The following is a 21,688-nucleotide window of genomic DNA, read 5'->3' on the forward strand; positions in this document are numbered from 1 at the left end:
GAGAAAGGAGTAGAGACGACGAGAGCTCGGCTCTCGCACGGCCACGAGCGCAGCTCGAACGAGTCTTTCTGCCTTTTCGCGGAGGCAATCGAGTTTGCTCGGGAAGAGAGGACTGCCTCTCGCGAGACCCGTTCCCGGCTACCGCCCGTCACCGCCGCTCCTTGCTCCCGATATCCCGATGTCGTTCCTGCACCGGGGAATCGCTAACTTCTTCCTCATTGCTGCCGAAGAGATAAACTCGCTCCGTCTCCCGCGAAGCGCGTGTGAGACGCTGATGCGAAAGAGCTTCGGAAACTCGCGCGTGATGCGACGAGAGACGGAACGAGGGATCGCTCGTACCGGGATTAACTGAAATTTAATCAATCTCCTGGAGGGTCACCCGAGAAGAGCTGCTTCGAGGGGGCGGTATTGATTAATGCATTTACGATAAAGAAATCAGCAGACAAATTAGCGATAGAGACGAGACGAAAAGGCAGGAAGACAGAAGAAGACTTTTTTCGTAATTTCGATTTCGTCCACTTCTAATTTCGCGCTGGCTCTCGACTAATGTCCGCTAATGTGCAACGGAATCGAATGAAAGGAAGTTTCGAGTCTTGGGTGGTGTTTCGCCGGCTCTCCCGGCGATCGCATCGTCGGGGGGCAAAACGATGGACTCGCCTCTGCAGTAAATGAGTTCGGAACGCGAGTGGACGGTAGTAGCGAACGTGGTAGCGCTCATGGGCTTTGCTTCGAGAAAGTAATTGAGTTTCGACTGCCGTATTACAGGTTCGTCTAAATTCCTCGAAAGAGCTCGATCGAGTGCATGAGGAGGTGCAGCTAAATTACGCTTAATTGAGAGATTTCTGGTATAATATAAAAATCCTGATCATAAAATAAATACTCCTATTATTTTCACCATTTAAACGTAAACAAAACTACTTTTAATGTTCAAAAATATACTATATTTCATCGTCGTTTCGGAAATCTTTTTAGCGTTGAAAAAAATGAAAATCACCGATCTAGATCCATGAAGCATATCGAGAGGAGAGACCAAAAAAACGTATGCATTCGGGACTTCGAGAAGCAGTTTAGGAATTCGATCTTGCAAGATGTCACGTGCCAATGAAGAGTTTTAAGTCCTGGTAATTCGCGAGCAAGCTCGCTCCGAGAGAGCGAGCGATGCCCTCGGAGTTATCGGCTGCGCTCGTACCTGTAAAGTTCGGGAACTAAGGTAATGGACGCGCGTCTTAGAGATCACGAGCGCGATCGAACGATAAAGTTCGCGGATGTTAGCGGCAGCGGCAGCGACGACGACGGCAGCGGAAGGAAGTGAAGCGGGAGGCGCAAAGATCGCGGGGGCAAGGATAACGAGGAGCTTGCGTTTCGTGCGAGTCGGGGGAAACGAAGTTAGCCGCCTCCATTGGCAAACACGGTCCACTGGGAACGGATCCTTTTGGTAAGTTCCATTAAACGCGTTACGTACCGGGAGGGGGCGAAGAACTCCCGAGGGGTCGTCGGGGAAACTTGCCGCGGCTAGTCCGCGGTGGTCGCGATCGCAGGAGGATGTAACCCGGAGATCTCGAAACCGAGGCAGCCAAAATTCGCTAAGGGCAAATAGCGCGTAGCAAGAGGGATAGAGACCTTAGCCTTGATTATTATCTAGTCGAACATATATGTATAAAGGTCAGTGCAGATGCTCCCTACATCTGGGACATTTAATATGATTAATAAAATATACAATAAGTAATTATAAATTGATGCAAATTGAATATACTTCATATATTGTAAAAATATTTTTTTTCTTACGACGTTAAAAGTATGTAATCAATATTTGACTGAGGAAAGAGGGCGAGGACTAATAAATGCGAGAAGTTCCATTATTTTATTTTCTACTAATTTCTAGTGTTTATAAATTAGGGAATTTTTAAACAGGGGTTCGTATAATCGCGCGTGCGGAAGGTTTCAGCCGCCCGTGTGCATTTTATTTTACATAAACGTTCCAAAACCGCACCGTTGACCGTATAAAATAAGGCGGGATGCCACGAGTTTGCTGGCCGAATTCGTGAAGGCGTCTCTGCGTCTCGAGCCGTGCCGACCGTCCCCAAAAGCGCGACGAAACGACCCCCTTTTAATCCCTGAACGCTAACTACCGGCACCTCGGACGATCTTGCAATTCGGAAGATTGGTCCACATTACGAAATTATCGTTATTCCCCTCTACGAAAGGGGGAAATGAGAGAGGCCGCGGAGAGGGCGAGCCATCGAGACGCCCCAGGCGCCAGACTTTTTTTCGGTTAAAATATGGAAAACGTAGCCCGCGTGGATGATCTTCAGAAACGCATAATGGGACTGGAAGGTCCAATCTTGGCTCCGTTAAATCACGTTCGCAACGATCAGGACGAGGGCAGTGCACACAGAAGAATCCTTTATCCGAGCAAACAACATCCATCGCCTCGGGACACTGACTCGGTGCTCGCAAGAAGGGAAAAAAGGAGGGGTGAAGAAAAAAGAAAATTAAAAGTGCGTTACCGTGAATCCCGATGCGACGAGAAATTATATCGCGATTAAAGACAAACGAGAAACAAAAAGCTTAGTTAATGTAAGTGGACCTGAAATTTCTTCCCCTTATTGTCCGGTCGACGGAGTAAATTTAAAATAAAATGTATCTGAGAGGTATCATAAATTAAAAAAGGATTATTAAACATAAGCTGCAAAAGTTTCGCTAATTTAGAAACAGTCTTCAATCTTTAACGAGCGCATATATCATGATAAAGATGATTAAAAGAGACGTTAAATAAGAATTAGAAACTTTTGTCCCACGAGGAAGAGAGGAGCAGCCGGATTATATAAAATAACAGTCTAATGTGCATGAGTCAAAGTAGATGAGCATAGCTCTCATCTACTCATAGCTACCACGTGATCGGTCGCTAGGATAGTCGTGTGGGTAAGTATAGCGGCGCGTACGCGCGCGCAATTAGTGTCGTGGCAATTTGGTCTTTCTTTCTCTCTTTCCCTTCCTTTCGTATTCAGCGTCTCCGTGCAATAAATCACGCAGCCGCCGCGCCGTGCCGTGCCGCGAAATTACGACCGGAGCGTCAGGAAACGTCGGCTTGATGCGAGCTAACGTGTCTCTTACGTTCGCTTCTCCGTTAGTCGAAGGAAGGACCAGTGTCTCAGATCGGGACAAAGGAGATATAGCGTGAATTATCAGTCGCATTAAGTGCTTTTCCGCAATTAAATGATCTGTATCAACTTGTTTTTCACAATACTGTCACGGTTATTTTCGCCATACAATCTCAATTTACTTTAAACAAAGTTCTTGGCGGATAGTTTATGCTAAACTATTTCTCTTAACGAACCACAACGATTAACGAGAAGTATTTTGATTCCCGGATTGAAAGAAGTAACTTTAGTGAACGTGAAGATAATTAAGTCATCGGTGACTCGAGTTGACGATAAGCGATCATCGAAGAACTCCGCCTTCTCGAGACGATCGACAGATCGGTCGATCACGCATCAGCGGCGGCTGCGGCGGCGCGGGCGGCAGTAGTAACCGTTTCGATCCTACCTAACCCGATACATCTGGCTAAGTATACATCCGAGAGTGGCAATCGGGCGCGATGTATCGCGACCCGAGGTGTCGCCGCGAACTATCATCTCGGCTTGATTAGCCCTACGTAGATAGGTAAGGCAGAAGAAGATGAGGTAAGGAAGAGAGAAGAGAATAGAGAGCCGAACGGACGACGAAGGAGCGCTTACCTTGTTCCGCCTGGGTCCCTCGCGGGCAGATTAGCAACAGCAGCAACGGCAGAAGGTGGGCAGCGGAAGCAGCAACGGCGGCGCAGGTGGCTAGGAGGCCTGCTACGCTCGCCATATTGAAGGGGGCCATTCTTATCTCCGTGTGGGCCCCACTGCCGCCGCGTTGGACGGCCGCCGGTCCTCTCACGATCCGTGCGAGAGGATGCAGCACACCGGCAGAGCGTCGTCACTCTCGTCTCCTCATGCCTCCCCTTGCGCTTCGCGTCGCGTCGTCGTCTTGCGCGTCACGGCAGCCGACGACGTGCAGCCACTGATAGCCACCGCTGGATTCCTTCACCCTCTTCGTCGACACCACCTCCGCCTTCTTCAGCGGCCACTACTTTGCCTGCCCGCTTGTGCTCCAGCTTATCGCTCCGACGGCCGCTCTTATTTAGCTTTAGAATTCTTCCAACGGACTCACACACGGCAGTGAGTCACACGTTCTTCGGATATTTCTTGTCTCGGTGACGACCGAATGATAACGTTATGAATACAATGCTGCTCAATAGTTTATATCACAGAACTGTCGTCTTGCTTCATTTATTACGCGTGACTTCCTTTAATGGTGAACAGAGATCAATCTTTCTTGTGCTTTACATTATGGCGATACGGTTGGATTTCACCAGCTGCTGCGTCTGAAAGAAATAAAGAGATAGCTGGCGTTAATTAAAATCTAGACACACCACTTTTTCTGCTTGGTCGCGAGTTGTACCTTCCCTTGCTCCCAAGGTGATGGTATGCGACATGCGTAGACAAGCAACATCGTTTCTATCACTCGCATGAATGGGAAGGCAAAACTACAGACGTTATTTTGTTTTCTCTACTCTTCTAACTTCTGACATCTCTGAAAAATACGGTATCATCTTCGTAATTCTCATTGAGAAAGGCATTACTTTAACTAACGATGTTGCTGGTTTATATATATATATACACATAATATTTTTATTATAATATTCTTTTTAATAAATTGACACTGCATATTAAATCACCCGTTGCGTTATTTGATATAATGTACATACAGAAAATGTATGATAATTTGTATAGTTACAAATGATAATAAAATGACATTAAATTGCGCTACATGTATAAAACCCTAAGAAACGAGTCGCAAGATATCATTCCTCGCATTATTCACCTACATTGTCTCTTTTAAAAATGCTGACCTTTAATTATTGATCTAACAAGCCTATAGTGGCAAGAAAAGTGTCACATATAAAGGAAGAAAAGTAAACGCACAGGATATATCTCGAGTTCAAGGTCAAGTTGCGTCATATTGGCGAAGAGTTCCAGGAACACCGACCGGAATTACTTACTGCCCAACGGGCAATTATCGTGCGTGGCAAAGAAAATAGTGCTAGTAACGAGAGAGCGAGAGAACGGCGAGGGGAAGAAAGAAATAGGAAAAGGGGCGAAAGCCCCGTACAAAACTTTGGGGTTCATCACGATAGTGGAAGGGTGCCGGGATAAGGCGAGACGGGAGAGCAGGGGGTTCCAGGATCAATACCATGCGTTTATCCGTCTCCCTCTCGCTTCCTCTATCTTCGATTCCCGTCCTTTTCTCACGCTTGTAGGGAACGCGACACGGCAAGGAGAGTGAAACAGAAAGAGAGAAAGAGAGAGAGAGAGAGAGAGAGGGAGGGAGGGAGAGAGGGCGCGAAACATCGACCATCCCTTTTCGGCCAACTGCGTCTTTTGCTTTCGCTTCGGCTGCTAGGGCTCTAGGGTCTGGCCGGCGTCTCGCCATTCTTCGACGAAACGAGAGAAACAAGATAGAGGAGGAAAGACAGAGGGGTGCCGCGTGCGAGGAGGCACGGGCGCGAGGATCGAAGTAGGAACGAAATTCTAGAGTGCCGAAATATAAAGGGGTGAAAGAGAGCGAGTGCGTGTCAAAGAAGTGTATGAAAGAAAGATAGAAAAAAGGAGAGAGGAAAGAGGCGAGGAGATAGGATGACAGAGGAGAGACAGAACGAAAGAGATAGAGATAGAGAAAGAGAGAGAAAGAAAGAGCGGCGGTAGGCGCGCTTTAGTTCTTCTAAAGCGGGCAAAGACCTTCTCTCACTCTTCCCCTTCTCTCCGACTCTCTAGCCAGGTCAGCCAAGATGCATCCGCGAAATTGCAGACTTCAGTGAAACGCCGCCGCCACCGCCGCTGCTGCTGCTGTAGCTCGGTTCGACTCGGCTCGGCTTGGCGGACAGCGCCTCCTAGCTCGGCTACCAACCGCTGCTGGTATCACTCGTTTTCTGCCGTTGCCATTGCTCAACGAGTGGTCTCGTCAAAAATTTAAGATGTCTTCCTTTTACCTTACGGCGCACCTCTTCGGTTCTCCTTCATCGTCCTTCTCGTTCCGCCTTCTTCCAACTTCAGAACGACTTCCTCTTCGGAACCGGCTAGAAATCCATAGTGCTTCCTTTCATCCCCAGCCTTCTCATTCACTTTTTTAATAAGACCCGCTAGAGAAATTGCCGAAAACAGCTCCGCTCGTCTCGAGAGAGAGCACGAGAGAGAGAGAGAGAGAGAGAGAGAGAGAGAGAGAGATTGAAGTGGCGATGGAGGAGGAGGAGGATGGCTGCCCGTAGGCGAGTACCTTTGAGACGCTATTTCCCATTTTTTCCCTTGTTCAATCCCCGCGCGTCTCGTTACCAGTTATACTTTTTCCTTCCACCGAAAAGCAGACGTAAACACGACGGGTATCGTCTCTCTCGCTAGCGGGTCGCTCACTAGGTGGTTGGCCACCTCCTTCAACGAGCAAAAGCCTCACTCTTTCCTTCCCTTTGTCTCTCTACATTTTTGCCTCGCGTCCTCTTCCGGACCAGACCTCTTTCCGTGTACCCACCACCCAGGTAGGTACCTACGCCAAATTGCAGATTTCGGAGGCGGTGGAGACCTCCCGACTCGAGTGGTTCGTGAAAATTTTAAGCCTTGCCTCTGTGCGATGCCGCGTCTCCTTCAACGAGCTTCGCGTCGAGCCGCGACACTCGCCCGTTGGATCGTCGCAAACCCATAGAAAAGGGGAGGGAAGAAGAAGGGAGCACAACCGAGAGTGCGCCTCTGATACACGCATACTGTGTACAATGCCTCTCTTCGGCTTTCGGGAATATCTTCGAGTGCACTTGCTTCCTTTCAAGGTGAAAAGCCTCCCTCTCTCCCTCTCCCCTCGAGTCTCGTGACGTCGCGTTCGCGCTTCCACCCAGCCGCCGCGAACACCCCCGACCACTCTTTGCATACAACCCCGCGAGAAACTTTCGCCAATGTAGCCAGGTTGGACGTTTTTATCCAGATTAAGACGCCCCCCGTCGTCGCTGTTTCACTGAGTTAGTTCCTCCGAGAAGTTCGTTATCCGATAGGAAAGTCTGTCGGTATCTCCAAACATGATGAATGACACTTTGATGGTCATGGAAAGTAAAAATACAACACATAACGGAAATTTATCGCTTAATTTATGCTGCTCGATCTTAGAATTCTGACTCGATAACGGTTCTTTTAATTTGTACTAATTGTAAGACACCGCATTACAACAGGAAATTTTTTATTTTATCAAACTGACTTTCATATGAAAAGTAAATAATGAAAAAAATCAAGCTTTCAAGACTGTCATAAGAATGATAATTAACGCATCATGAAATTATATTTCTAATCAACGTAACGGAAATCTTATATTCTCATTTCCCGTGATGAAAAATACGAGTAATTTTTGTTTCTTATTCATTAGCATTTTTTCGCTATTTGGAGAGAAAGAGAGCGTTAAAATAATGTCGCGTAGCCACGTGTGAGTACTCGCTCATCTTCTTTCTTCTCTTCTTGCTCTTCACCTTTCGGCGGCTCGGCAGGCTCTCGTTTTCGTCCGATTCTTCTTGTTTTCTGCGTTTCGTCGGACTTTCCTCGCACCACTGCCGGCGCCCGTGACCGCCCCGGGACAAATTCTATTTCCGGTTGAATTTAAGACCCCCCGGAATATACGGATTTATTTCACCGGCGTGCCGCGTGCACCGGGGAGGGATGAGAAGGAGGAGGAGGGAGGAGCGGCGCGGTTTTACTCCGGATCCGACGAGGCTCGTAAACGTAACAAAGAAAAGATGTATACTCGGGAGAGACGAGAGAAGCAGCGCAGACACAGACGCAGGGCGAGGAGCGGGGGAGGCCTGCGAAGGGCGTAGGAGAAAGAGAGTAGGTTCCTCGAAATTATTATACCTTGGACGATCGCCACTCTCGGAGCCGATCCGGGCGCTATTATTTTTCCAAAACTACGTCTTTTACCTCGAACCCGATCTCTCCCTTTTCTCTCTTTTTCATTCTTTTTCTTCCTTGCCTAGCCGACTTTTACGATAGTAACGATCGTCCGGTTAACGAGTGACGGATAGACGCAAGAAGCGAGGCAACTTCCATTCTTGATAAATGAGAGAACATCGTCGTTAAGGCGGCCATCGCGTGATCGGGTCCACTTTTTAGAATCTCCGTTCATGCACGATCGTCCTATTCGAGATTTTATTGCGATCTGTTTGTAGAGATAAGAATTTTAAAACAATTCTTTGAGCCATTATGTCATCTCTTTTTCTTTTATGTCTTCCTTTGAGTCTCCCCCTGCTTGTTTCGATTAGATCTATTATTTATTTCCGTTGCTTTGAATTATGCCGCTTGTGTGTATCTACGTTCAGGATGTCAAATTATGTTGATGTTAAAAAAGAAGAAAAGATTGAGAGACGACGAGGAAGAGGATAGAAAAGAAAAGATTTTTCCAACATTACTGGATTCCCCTCTTTTTATAATTAAAACTCATAATACCGTCCGCCAATCACTGCTCGCAATTACCGCGTAATGAACCTTAATCAGTTTTCTTTTGTTACGAAACTATCGCGCCGCGCGTTAAATATGCAAGTGAGGAAAAAAAATGAAAGCCGATGCAATTTAACTGCTGCTATTCGCTACAAGCTTGTAAATTTTATTCGCATTCGCTTCATGCAATTAGCAACAGCATCGTGCGAATTAAATGCTCGCGTAAAGCGCGGCTGGATTTGCAAGAAGGAACGCGAACAAATCCGCGGGTATCGATATATACACAAAACCGCGAGAATTTCGCAACTAACCTGGCCGTTTGTGCCAGGTGAAAGTGAGCCGTGCGAGCTCCTGATGTGATATTGCGTCGAGCAAAACCACGGTCCGACCGAGAGACGCAACGCGTGTTCGATTCTCATTCATGTTTAATTAAGATTTCACGTATCGGCTGCACCGCGCGCATCGTCATATCGCTGTCGCTGTACCGCGTCAATCGGATTCATTCTACTCGAACGGATCTGGCGGGGAGATTCAGTCGGATCTCTCGGCGTCGAAAACTTAACGGACGAAGCATCCGGTTCGGGTCGTTTCGACCCCGTTGAAACGATTGAAATACAAAGAGTATACGCGCGCGTGTTGAAGATTCGCATGATTTATAAATAGTCTTCGTGATCGAGGCACGGAGAGATTATCTAAACGAAACATCTTCGTGAAGGAAACTTACATTTACGCGAGCGCCTGAAATATAAGAAATAAGACTCGCCACACATTTATTGGCATTCCGCTATAATCAACGGCGTTGGTATCGTCGATTATGTTTTTATGCTTCCTCGTTACTTACGAGGAAGCATGCGGAAGCACGCCTCCCTCCGACTTTGATGAGCTTGTAATATATTGAAATCTGTATCAAAATAGGGGACTCGTGTTATATTATACGTGCCAGTACGCGTGCACTTTTAGAGGGTAAAATATCCCTTTGAAAAAAATCTTTCTTTCTTTCTTTCTTTCTTTTTTTTTCCTCAAAGTGAATGTCATCGAAACTATATAAAAGATAGAAAATTTTTTAAAATAAGAATGAAATGGTTTTTCAAGAGTGCTTTACAATGCTGCACTACAAACATCGGCTTGTGGATTGCGTCGGATTGCGATCACACATCCCCACCCCACTCACTTTTTTTGTAATCTAAAAAACTTTTTTAGACCAAATGGAAGATGTTATGCCGAATCCAACCATGTATAACAAAGTCGTATTCCAAAATACGGACAAATCGGAAAATAGGTAAAAAAAGATCTATTACGTGTGCTATTTCACCCACTCGATATGTCCACGCTATATGTTCTCTTTGTGCTTTTTTGTTATAAAAATCACGATTATATGACAATTATCTACGATTTCTAATCACATAATACTTTAATATATAACAACAAAAAATGATAGATTTTATATCGTCATTAATATTAATAATATTCGGCGGCAATGTGTCTACGTTTAAGCGGAAACTCATTTGTTTACTCTCTTAACATTACTGATGTTTCTCTGATTGTATTTTTTATCTATTTTATGTAATTTTTATAAACTACTTTCTTTCGTGTATAAAGATTATTATTATTATTAAAAGAACTGTAAAAGTAAAAAAATATGTGAAAAGTATTAATATCAACAGAAGTTCTAAATATAGTACCTATCTTACAAACTCGCAGCTCGCAGTCACGAATAATATAATGATACGATGTCACGCACGGTACTACTCATGTCCGCAATGCGATGTTACTTTTATACTATCATTTATATAGAAATATAGTTACATATTATATAATATATAACTACATTTTTAAATTGTTTATCGCGATATGCGTCAGACAAATCTTGGAAACAGCGTATTTTCCTGCACTTTGAACATCCTGTGTTCTATTTTCATTTTAAGATAACCCTTTTTGCCATTTTTAAGCTTTTATCAGACCTGCAACTAAACTGATGGTAAACGGAACTGATAAACAAGCTAAGATAAAAATAAAATCGCTCTCACACGGATTTTTAGACAGTAAAAAAACTTGAAAAAATTTATGTATATATATAAAAAAATAAGTGTTTAGTATTTTGGTATCAGCATAAGTTTGTCGAAATCGGAGAGAAACACTTCTATGTGTTTCCTCGCTGCACACCGATATCTTTTTAATCATATAAAATTATCGCAATACTATAATATACTGTAATGCAGAAAATAAAATAAAAAATAGTGAAAAGATCCTTTTCCAAAGATGTTTTAACTTAAAAGAGCTCCTTTTAAAGAGCAAAAGATCAATGTCCTCAAGATTAGGGAATGCAATAGAACTTGCATGATATACGTGAGCGAGCGTACGAAACTAAAGGACACCATTTCCGAGCGATATATCGTGAAACTTAAAGAGACAAATACGAGTCGTTCGAGCGTATAACTGAAAGTAACGAGGAAAAACCGGTACATTTCTTATCGTGTGTCGTCCAGCATGCAACTGGACACCCGATGATAAAGCTAATGGCCTCCGTGGAGTTCATCAGCGATCAGTCACGCGATCCTGACCTCCATTCCTTTTCCCGTTCACGGGGAAAGAATCTGCTTCGACGGAATCTTTATCGCGTTTTCGCCAGGAGGGATAACCGAGGGACGAGGAAGGCAAAGGAGGAAAGCCGCGCGCATAAAGGACACGGGATCCCGAAGAGGCGACAGGAAGACAGAATCTGGGCCTGTCGCGCCAGGTGATAGCCTAATCCACGTTTCCTTCGCTTTATCCGTGACGCCGTGACAAACGTTCCGTACGACGTTCGCATACGTCAAAATAGTTCGGCCATTAGCGGTCTCCTCGGTCTTTCCGAGTCCCTCGCGGCGGAGTCTCTCTCTCTCTCTCTCTCTCTCTCTCTCTCTCTCTCTCTCTCTCTCTCTCTCTCTCTCTCTCTCTCTCTCTCTCTCTCTCTCTCTCTCTCTCTCTCTCTCTCTCCCCCCTCGTTAGAAAAGACGAAAAGAGCAGCGAGGAGAGTATGTACGCGGATAAGGAGAGCCCGTGCTTACGCCTCGTCGTAATTTATATGTCTCTAATCTCGACGATAAGCTTCTCGTCGTTACCGCGCGTCCCCGGATTGCGTTTAAAGTATCGTGAAGCAACGCGGGACAATCCTTCGAGAACGCACACGCGCTCCCGTATCGACGCACGCGCGTGCGTGTGCACGATGATATACTCGCGTCTTTTCGGGCAATGGGCTCCCATGAGGACAGTCTCGCGTGCCTCGTAATTTTACTCACGGGGCCCCAATAGTTCTATATTTCACGAGAGGGCTCGAACGAAAACTCCGGAGTCGTTGTTCCTCGACGTTTCTTCCGTTGGTTCTTTCGTGGGCGCGCATCACATCTCTAGGGCCATATGGCTTTCGTTTCCCCCCCCCCCTCTCTCTCTCTCTCATTCTCATTTTCTCGTTCTCGCACTGTCCCTTTGTTGGAATATCTCGCCCCCATCCCTCTTCCCTTCTCCTAAGTCTCGCCGTTGGAGATTGTCTCTTTCCGCTATATTTAGTTTTATGCTTAGCTCAACGCGAGGTGTTGTGCATCATTCCCGAAAGGCATTATACAAACTGTTTTTTTTTTTTTTACGAACTAAAGAGAGATTTTTAGATATATTGTCAACTACATAAATAACTATGATATATGTTTGACACAGATAGGCGGATAAACATGACGCGAACGGTGAGACTTATTTTTTTCTTTTTAACATGCGCATAAAATTTTAATTAATTTTCATTCGCGTTTAAAAGAACGCGAGAGATCGAGACACGGGCTTTCATCGCTATATACTTTTTAATAATTAGGAGCATTAATACTCCAAGTTAAATTACAACTGACTACAAGCGAAGGCGGGGACGGGTGGACGAGAGGGTGGAGCTCGTATCTTCGGCCGTCGTCGTCGGCGAAACGACGCGTACTTACTTTATCCAATAAATAACAGGCGCGGAAGGCGAAGTTCTCGACTGGAAAGTTTGAAGCTTCTCACGGGCTAAAACGCTTTTGTCAGTCGCCGTCGCGTCGCCGAGGCGAGTTCTCCTCCCCCTCGCGGAACGAAATTATTTCTCAAAGGACTACATCTCTGTTTTGTACCCCGAGGCATTATCAGGCCTCCTTCCTCCCTGTCTGCTTAAGGCTGTACGCAAATCCCAGAAATTATCGCTTCCTACTCGAAAGCGATACAATTTGTCGTTCCGTTTCGTTCTCCTCGTTTTCTTTCTTTTGTACAAGTGATCTATCGAGAGGCGAAGAAAAAAAAGAGAAGAAAAGGATCTCGTCACGAAAAAAACCGTGTGTCCTCTCGCGCACACGATTCCAGCGCATACTTCCGGCTTATCCAGACTTCTCGATCCTTTTTCCTCTTTCTTTCTCTCGCTGTATATCTATCGCTCTTCTCTTCTACTCAAATCTCCCGCACTCCCACAATTCTCCTCGCATTTTTGCGCGGATCGGACCATGCTCCGACATCAGGGTAGCATCGTCCCCGTGACATATGGAGGGTCCCTCCATCCCTGAACGCCCTGTTTTCCCCGCGCGATCCCTCGGGGTTTCTCTTGGGATGTTCCTCCTAGCTGACCGAGCTGATACTTTACCCTCCTGTCCCTGATGCGTATACGATCTCACACTCCCGCGAGAAATATTTTCATCCGCATCCCGTCTCCGTTTACTTTCCCCCTCCTAAAACACACCGGCTGGTTACGAGCACGGTTTCGCTCGGATTCTGACCCGGAATTTGTACAGCCTGCGAGCCTGTTTTGTGACGGTATTTCAGATAAAATTCCAGTTTATTTAATATCACGACAAACGAGGCAGGTATCTGGGGAATCCCCATATGTCTAACGAAGCGAATTTTTGTTTACTCCGTAAATGTACGGGAACTATAGTAACGTAACACATTATTCTTCTAATAGTGCATCGATGGATCAATGCAAACGTATAAAAGATTATACCACAAATTTTTAAATGTATAAAAACTTTAAATTTTTAAACTGCAGAAAAAAATCGTTCAATACTATCACTAGTATTCTTTTATCATACTAACAAATGTAAAAATTAGAATGCAAGTATTGAACGCATCGTCAAATCACCATCAGCTTAAATAAATTCTGTTTTCACGGTTTTCTAAATTTCTTATCGCATTATTTTCGAAGACGAATAAACATTTAACACAATAACAGTAATCTTTTATCTATTATGCCCCATTGTTTCAAATGCACATCGCAGACAAAGAATATAACAAAAAGTTAAATCGTATACGTCATGACAAATGTTACCACTTGTTTCCGCCAAAAGTCATCGAGTCGAAACATTACCTTAAGTCTGTAAACAACCAGTCGTGGACGAAAAAAATATTGCTTTATTTTTCCTATAATTAAGAGGCGAAACTAACGGGCTCGCGGGAACAACATTCATGCAATGTGATCAGCAGAGGGAAAAGAGAGAGAGAGAGAGAGAGAGAGAGAGATTCGGGGGGTCGCCCGAAACCGGTGTCGTACTCGATCCAGAGGAAGCGAAGGCAGCATGGGGTTTCCGTTCGCAACCCCACATACGGTGCCACGGATGATCCTCAATGGGGGAATCGTTCCATTAACAAGTAACCGTTCGTTAGATGTGCACTCGATCGTAATGATCCCGGCGAGGTTCATCCGCCGCTGCGCCGTTTTAGACGGCGATGGTGTCCTCTTACTGCGCCAGTTTATGAGGGTACTTTAATACAAAGACACGTCTCTGAGCTAAGATCCCCATATATTGAGAAAATAAAATAGATTAAGGAAGATTTACCTTTAATGTATATACAAAGTCATAAATGCTAGAAAGACTAGAGCTGTTTTGTACTCGCTAAGTATTTATTAAATAGCCATATACATTTCTCTCAAAACTTTTAATTAATATTACGGCGGAAATTGTGAAGATCAAGTTTCTCGCTAATTAGGCTCTAATTTTTTTTCATACGTAAAACGAGGACTCACAAACGACTCGGTTAAGCATTCGACACTTGCATCTCTGTTAAGAAACAGAAAGAAATAGAAAAAAGATAGAAAAAGCGAACGATGTCTCGGTGGAAATTAGCCGCGAGTGAATTTTCCTTCGTTCTTTCTCAATTTCGTCTCTCTTTCGTCGATGTTGTTGCTCTCGTTTGCCGACATTCACTCGCTCGCTGTAAATGCGATGTCTATTTTTCTCGTTAACCACGACCTCGGCGCTTCCGGCGTCGCCGTACGACAAATAACAGTGATTAACGACCTCGATTACCGGTACAATCAGAACGCCGCGGAGAGTGCAGGGCCAACGATGACGAAGAAAGGAGAAACAGGGCAAAAAAGGAACCGCTGAAAAATGCCGGAGGAATGTTATCCAGCTCCGGTGTCCGGCGGACTGTCCTCGTGAGACGCACACGGAACATATCGAAGTCACCCGCGACAGCGGATATCGCTCGGCCCGAGGATTGGTGAGAATATCGCCTGGGCTTAATCACCCAGGAACAAAGACTCGACGCGCATGAATAGATGATTAATTTCCCAGGCACGAGAAAGAGGACGTGTACATATTGATACGTGTATGTATATTTATGAGTAATGTGCAATCGTTCGTAAAACGATCTTGCAAGCGGTGTCTCTCGGTGGTCTTCCGGACCACGGTTTTCAATTAAACCCGCGGTACGGTGCAGGAAGACTTTCACCTGGGCGGTAAATAAAACTCTATTCCGAGTGGGATCCGCGCGTCGATCGAGAGACGATGGAAATGAACTTTCACTCATCGATAGGTCGCTCATGAGATGTCACGAGTTCGGGACATTTTTTCCGCGACTCGAAGTACCTTTCGCGTCGCATATGATTCTCACATAATCGAAACTCAACGTTCGAATGTTGTGACGTTAAGCATTATTATTTTCTGTATGACCTACATACTGCGTTGCCGCGAACCTATTGTTTCCATAGCATACAACTTTACGCGTCCAAAGGATTGAGGCTAATGTACCTCGGCAATAATACCGTGTAATCGTATAATTAACTGCATACGATATTGATTAGCATCTATTGAAAGGATATATATTATCTAGCTACTAAACGGATTATCGCCCGTTCGAAACGCCTTCACGATAATTATCCCGAAGAAGTCGTCATCGCTATGGACCAGCCCGAAGAAAGAGAGAGAGAGAGAGAGAGAGAGAGAGAGAGAGAAGCAAAGTATCTATGCGCCTAGTGTTATAATCCTTCCATCAACGCGAAGGGGCTGTCCCTGAAGAGAGAAAGAGAGAGAACGAGGAGAGCGTATACAGAGTTCCTTCTCCCCATCGTCGCTCTCTCCTTCGTTTCGTACTTTTTTGTACGAGCGTCGCTTAAGACGCCACCTGCTACGCTCGCGGCCGCCTAGTTTATATTTAGTTTCCCGAGTTTGGAAAACTCTTAATGGATTCTTAATGACCCTGAAGGGCCGCGCGAGCGCGCGCGGCGAGACGAGCGAGGAAAGTCAGCCGGGAGAGCAGAAGCCAACGGAGAGAGAAAAGCAACAGCTGATACCTGCTACACTTGGTCGTCTCTCCGACGACTGATGACGGCCGCGATTACTGGGTCGTGACGGGCAAGAGAGACGCTGTCCAAGTCTCTCACGCGCTCGATATCGAAACGACGACTTCGTAAAGACGCGAGTTTGTGATGTCGGACTCGTGTTACAGTTAATCCCTCCGTCGAAAATCTTTGGTCGGAGGGTGAGTCTTGAGGGTTTGAGAGACTAGTGCCTCGGGGGACTTTTTTTCCCTTTTATATGTATCCAATCTACTTCAACTTGTTCCAAGTTTTTTTACAGCGTCTCGGTTTAACCCGTTGCGAAAGGCGCAAAAGTGTTTTTTTTAATTCAAAATGTTGAAAAGTTTAGAATTCTGTGAAATATACATTTTCTTCCGCCGTTTGAATTTTAATTTGAATTTAGTGGATTAGAGAAATGAATTGTGGAAATGTGTAACAAAAATAAGTATACTATTTTTGGCTTAGTTATTATTGTATTGTTACAATTCCCCCTTCGCTCTCCACCTTAATCGCGACCTCGTTTTTCAGATTTTATCTAAGCGCGGTCGGTTACCTTTTTCAGTTTCCATCGGCATCGATCTTATGCAATATATCGAATCATCGGTTGCCCGCTGTGAATCGGGCAGCGATAAAAGAGAATAAAAAAAAGAGGGTAAAAGAAAAGCGGGTATAGAGCGGAGGGTAAATGCGCGCGGTTATTCACGCGATACAGACGGTTAAATAATATCGGACGATTGACGAGATGCAATTCACGTCGAACGCAGTATCGAGCACGATATTTTTTCCCGTCGCCGAAAAAAGCCGAAAAACCGACTAGTCAAATTTTCGCCCCGTCGAAACAGAGTGCCGGGGGAGGTGAGGGTGGTAGCGGCGGATCGATCGAGCAATTATCGGAAATCGAGCTATCGTTTTGGCGTCGCTTAAGCCAGCCTTCGATGCATGGCCATGGAGAGGACATCGAAGAGAGTTTCTCGGAATAAATTACGGGGAGATCACAGACGACTTCGCGATTTAATCCGGCATTCCGACCTAAATATGAGAGAAAAAGAAAACCCATGCGGATCACGCGCGACAGCGCATTCAAGAAGCCGGGGAGACACGGGCGATGGGAAATAATGCAAAGCCCGTAAGTTATAATTTGCAGTTGGAAACGAGGTCACGACAGTCTCGGTCAGGTCCGGTCGAGCGAGCGCGGTTTCGCGGCAATCTGCACGGCTCGATAATTAATGGTTTCCTTCGAAAGTCAGCCCACCGTTCATTAATAATAAATCATCGAGTTTCGCGCGCGAAAAAATCCGGCCGCGTATAGCCACGGGAAACGTTCTCTCGCGACGACCCACGTATACGCGTCGCGCGTTTCTTTTCCGCGATTACGCGCGCGCGTTCACGGAGAAAATTGCACGCCAAGTTTTTACGCCGCGCGTATCTCCCTCCATGAATACCGCTCGTTTGCGGAATTAACATAAACGTGAATAGGGCCCCGATGTAGGGGGTTAGAACGCGCGGGGATCCACGGCTATATACACAAAGCCGCCGTTGTATACGGAAAGTATGCAGAAATTCTTCTCTTATAGAAGGAGGCTTACAATTCATCTCCTCGCATCCGATTTCGCTATTCGTCGCCAAACTGGATTACGCCGCCGTTTGTGTCGCAAATTTCTTCAGCGCGCGACGAATTCGTACTTCCCCTCCGTTTTGTCGGAATATTCCCGCGGGTGGATATCACCGTAGTTCCGTCGGACGCGATAAATACATTTCTATGCAAAACGGAGCTGAACGCGTCGGAGGGAGACCGCACTTTTCGCCGTATCCGTCATCGAGAATAAGGCGACGGCGACGCCCCGCGTATCGGGCCGCTAACCTTGGCATCGCGTCGGGTCCTCGAGGACGCAGGACGACGCGACGTTCGAGTGTATCGCCCGTATACGCTTCGCTTCTCCCGCGACTTATAGAACGAAGGAATGGGAGATCGCGTGTCACGCCAATTACGAGAAGCATCGCTAGCGGAAAGAGAAGATCCACGAGAGAGAAAGACAGAGGAGGAGACGTAAAGGTGCGTTTGCACTATCGCAAATGAATCCCCCTGACTGTCGCTCAATCCTACTCGCGACAATGCGCTGTGAGACGTGAAGAATAACAATTACATCTCATTCTTCAGTCATATAGTGCATCGTAACTTGATTGGTTTAAAATTCCATTGTATTAAAATTCCATTGCAAAAAACAAAATCTCGCAATGTATACGAATCCGTTTCACATTCTTAAATCAGATCAAGAAAATTATCATTATCGATTTATTTCGCTTCAGAGATATAGAAATTAATTTTAATTATTGTAATATTGTAATATTAATATATAAAACTAATAAAGATTAATTGAAAATTAATTCATCTCCAAACGTATAGCTTCGAAGTAATGCTCGCACAAACGTTCACACAAACATCTTTTGATAGTTTATCGCCCTTCTAGGGGAGCAAATTGGTTCGCCCTCAATCACATTATCATCTATTCGTGTGCTCGCGTAGTATAAACGCACCTTTAGACAGAAGTAGAGGGTAGCGAAGCCGCGGGAGAGACTTCGGCGACTCAGGTAGAACTAAGTCGGTTAGTGCGAAAGTGACGGAGAGAGACGGAAGGAGGATGAAGGAGCAAAACGGGAGAAGAGGACGAGCGACGTAAGGGAGGCGAGTTGCCGGTCAGAGAGAAGAGATGCTGGAACGCAGTGACGCAGGAAGAGGAAGAGAGAGAGAGCAGAAAAAGGCGGAAGAGCGACGAGGAAAGAGGAGCTATAGGCGGAGAACGGAGAACGGAGGACGAGCGACGAGGAAACGAAAAAAGAAAGGATCGAGCTGCTCCCGACTCAGCGGCTCTCATATTTAATGATATACTCGGCCGTGCCGGAGTCCCGCTAATGCACGGACACTACAATATCCTTCTCTCTTTCTCTCCCTGTCTCTCTCCCTTTCCCTCTGATGGCTATAAAAGACGCGTGCATGCGTGTACACCGTGCGCGATTCTCCCGTCTGCTTTTTCCATCGGCCGGCGTTCGCCTCTCATCTCGGCGTTCCAGCAAGGCGAGTTAACGAGCCATCGAAAGTCGCGCGCGCGTCTCGTGAAAGTACGCGATGCATTATATATTAATTTATGATCCGCGCAATACACGAGAGATCGATATCAGAGGCGCGCGAGCGCGCGAGCGCAAGCGCGAGTGGCGAATGGCTAAATCAGGCATAAAAGCGAAAAGAAAAAGAGAAAAACTCTCCTCTCAAGATAACACGATTACGATCTACGCGCTGTCGAAAGATCTTTGCTCCGCCGTTCTCTCGTTTCACCGGTGCACCTAAGAGAGTATAACGCGGGATTATATATTCTTATCTCGATAATTATTTTTCTTCATACCTCGGTCGAAAATACGTACTTTCGTCCCTAATAGCAGGGACGAAAGTTTAACATTTACTCCCTGTGAGAAGTACACGCGCGCCCTCTATAACCTTAAACCTTAACGCCCTTTAACCTTAAAAATAGTCATCAATATTGTTCTGTCTCGTCAGTTAATTTAATATTAAAATATTATTAAAGTCAATTTTCAATAATCTAGCAAAAATGAACAATATGTCATCTGATGAATCCGTAGACGAGGAAGAAGTTATACGAAATTTCGATGCAGAAGCGCGATTGACAATAAATACAGATACGTTGCCAAAGAAGTCTGTTGATCGATACAATCTTGTTTACGACACGTATAAAAAGTGGCAGATAGAACACAAAACTTCACTGTCAAACTGTGAAGAAAATAATTTGGTTGTGTATTTTAAGGACCTATCTAAAAAATTAAAGCCGTCGCAACTTTATGGAGTGTTTGGTCAATTTTGAAAAGCACATTAAATTCAAGAGACAATGTTAACATAGGTAATTTTCTTAACTTGAAAGCTTTAGTCAAAAATAACTCTAAAGGTTACAAACCGAAAAAGTTCTTGGTATTGAAATGGGATGAAATTTTAAAATTTATTAACAATGCACCAGACTATGTTCACTTAGCTTCAAAGGTTAGTATTTATATTAATTTTTATTTATTGCTTAATGTTTCATCTTTTTAATGTATACTTAAATTAATAATAATCAACTCATCATGACATGTAAATCTATTTCTATAATAATTGCAGGTGTTATTTTAATCTTTGGCATATGTGGAGCTCTTAGATGTGATGAACTTACGAAACTTGAAATCCAAGATGTAGAAAACAACGGTAATAAGTATCTTGTTTCTATTCATGAGTCGAAAAATGACGTGCCTCGACAATTTATTATCGGAGATCTTTTCTATAAGAAAATTACTCAGTACACGTCACTGAGGCCTGAAGATCGATTTACTGATAGATTTTTTATCCAGTATCATAAAGGGAAGTGTCAATGTCAAGTTATTGGCAAGAATAAAATTGGGGAGACACCTCAAATTATAGCTGCATACCTAAACTTGGAAAATCCAAAACAGTACACCGGTCATTGCTTTCGTAGAACGGGTGCAACGCTTTTATCTAACTCCAGGAGCAAGCACTACCATGCTTAAACAACTAGGTGGATGGAAGTCAATTACAGTAGCACAAGGTTACTTTTTTATTTATTTAATTAGATTGTAGATATTTCCTATCATTTACTAATTGTATAAATACATAAAAATTTAATACTCTGTAAAATATTCAGATACTACACATTTTTATCTTGATATATTACCTATAAATAATTTAATTATTTACAGGTTACGTCGAAAATTCGTTAAAAAATAGAGAAAAAATTTATGAATGTATTACTAATGCTACTGTATCTAATGATCATCTGAATCCACAACCATCGACTAGTAAAAATTATTCTAGTGGCACAGTAACTGCAAATAAAAATTTAAGAACTACTGGGACAAGATGTTAATTCCGATGATTTTTCTGATGATTTTATAATAAGTGAAGATGATCTAGTAACAATTGATAAATTAAATCAGTTAACAACACCGGAACCTCCAATAACCTCGATTACAACACGGACAAAAAGAAAAGTACTAACAGAATATATTAACCAATTACCTCCAACTCATTTTATGAGAAAACCACCAATTTCAGTCTTTGCTAAAAAAACAAGAAAATGAACCACCGTTAAAAATGAGAAAAAGTGATGAAACTAATACTCATACTAGTAAACTATCATCATAATGCTTGTCTAAAAATTTAAATTTAAATAATCAAATCATGAATTATCAAAACTGTATATTTACCGGAGATATTATACTTCTAACTACTCTAATATCAAGTTTGAAAACTGTGTTTTTTATGGAAGTTTTCTTAATAATTGTGATCATTCAAGTAAAAATGAAAACGATAAAAAAAAGCAATAAGAGTTTTTAGCTTATAATGTTTTTTTTTATAAATTTTATTATAATTAATATAATTTGTTAAACTCTAATAAAAATAAATACATTTTTGATAAAATGGAATTAATTTATTTTTACAAAATTTATTTTTACAAAACTTTAAATGTTAATAAGCATGTTTTTGATGCCTGCCCCCACGACCAGCAGCACTCGCTTCGCTCGTGCC

General features: G+C 44.1%; 1 protein-coding gene across 18 annotated transcripts in view; it reads right to left on the reverse strand.

Moving 5' to 3' along the window:
• Nucleotides 1–21,688, reverse strand: part of Eph (Eph receptor tyrosine kinase) — a 100,551-nt gene that overhangs the window by 57,195 nt on the left and 21,668 nt on the right. For 17 of the 18 annotated variants that reach the window (XM_077412932.1, XM_077412923.1, XM_077412931.1 and 14 more), the window contains exon 2: nt 3,738–4,411. In XM_077412932.1, coding sequence (XP_077269058.1) covers nt 3,738–3,867 — 130 coding nt within the window. In that variant the 5' untranslated portion in view covers nt 3,868–4,411. Of the gene's footprint in view, nt 1–3,737; nt 4,412–10,228; nt 10,303–21,688 lie in introns of those variants that run through there. The other variant, XM_077412916.1, reaches the window with a different exon arrangement.

Source organism: Temnothorax americanus, unplaced genomic scaffold, assembly GCF_048541705.1.
Source record: "Temnothorax americanus isolate GAGA-0224 unplaced genomic scaffold, ASM4854170v1 Scaffold31, whole genome shotgun sequence".
NCBI classification, from domain to species: domain Eukaryota; kingdom Metazoa; phylum Arthropoda; class Insecta; order Hymenoptera; family Formicidae; genus Temnothorax; species Temnothorax americanus.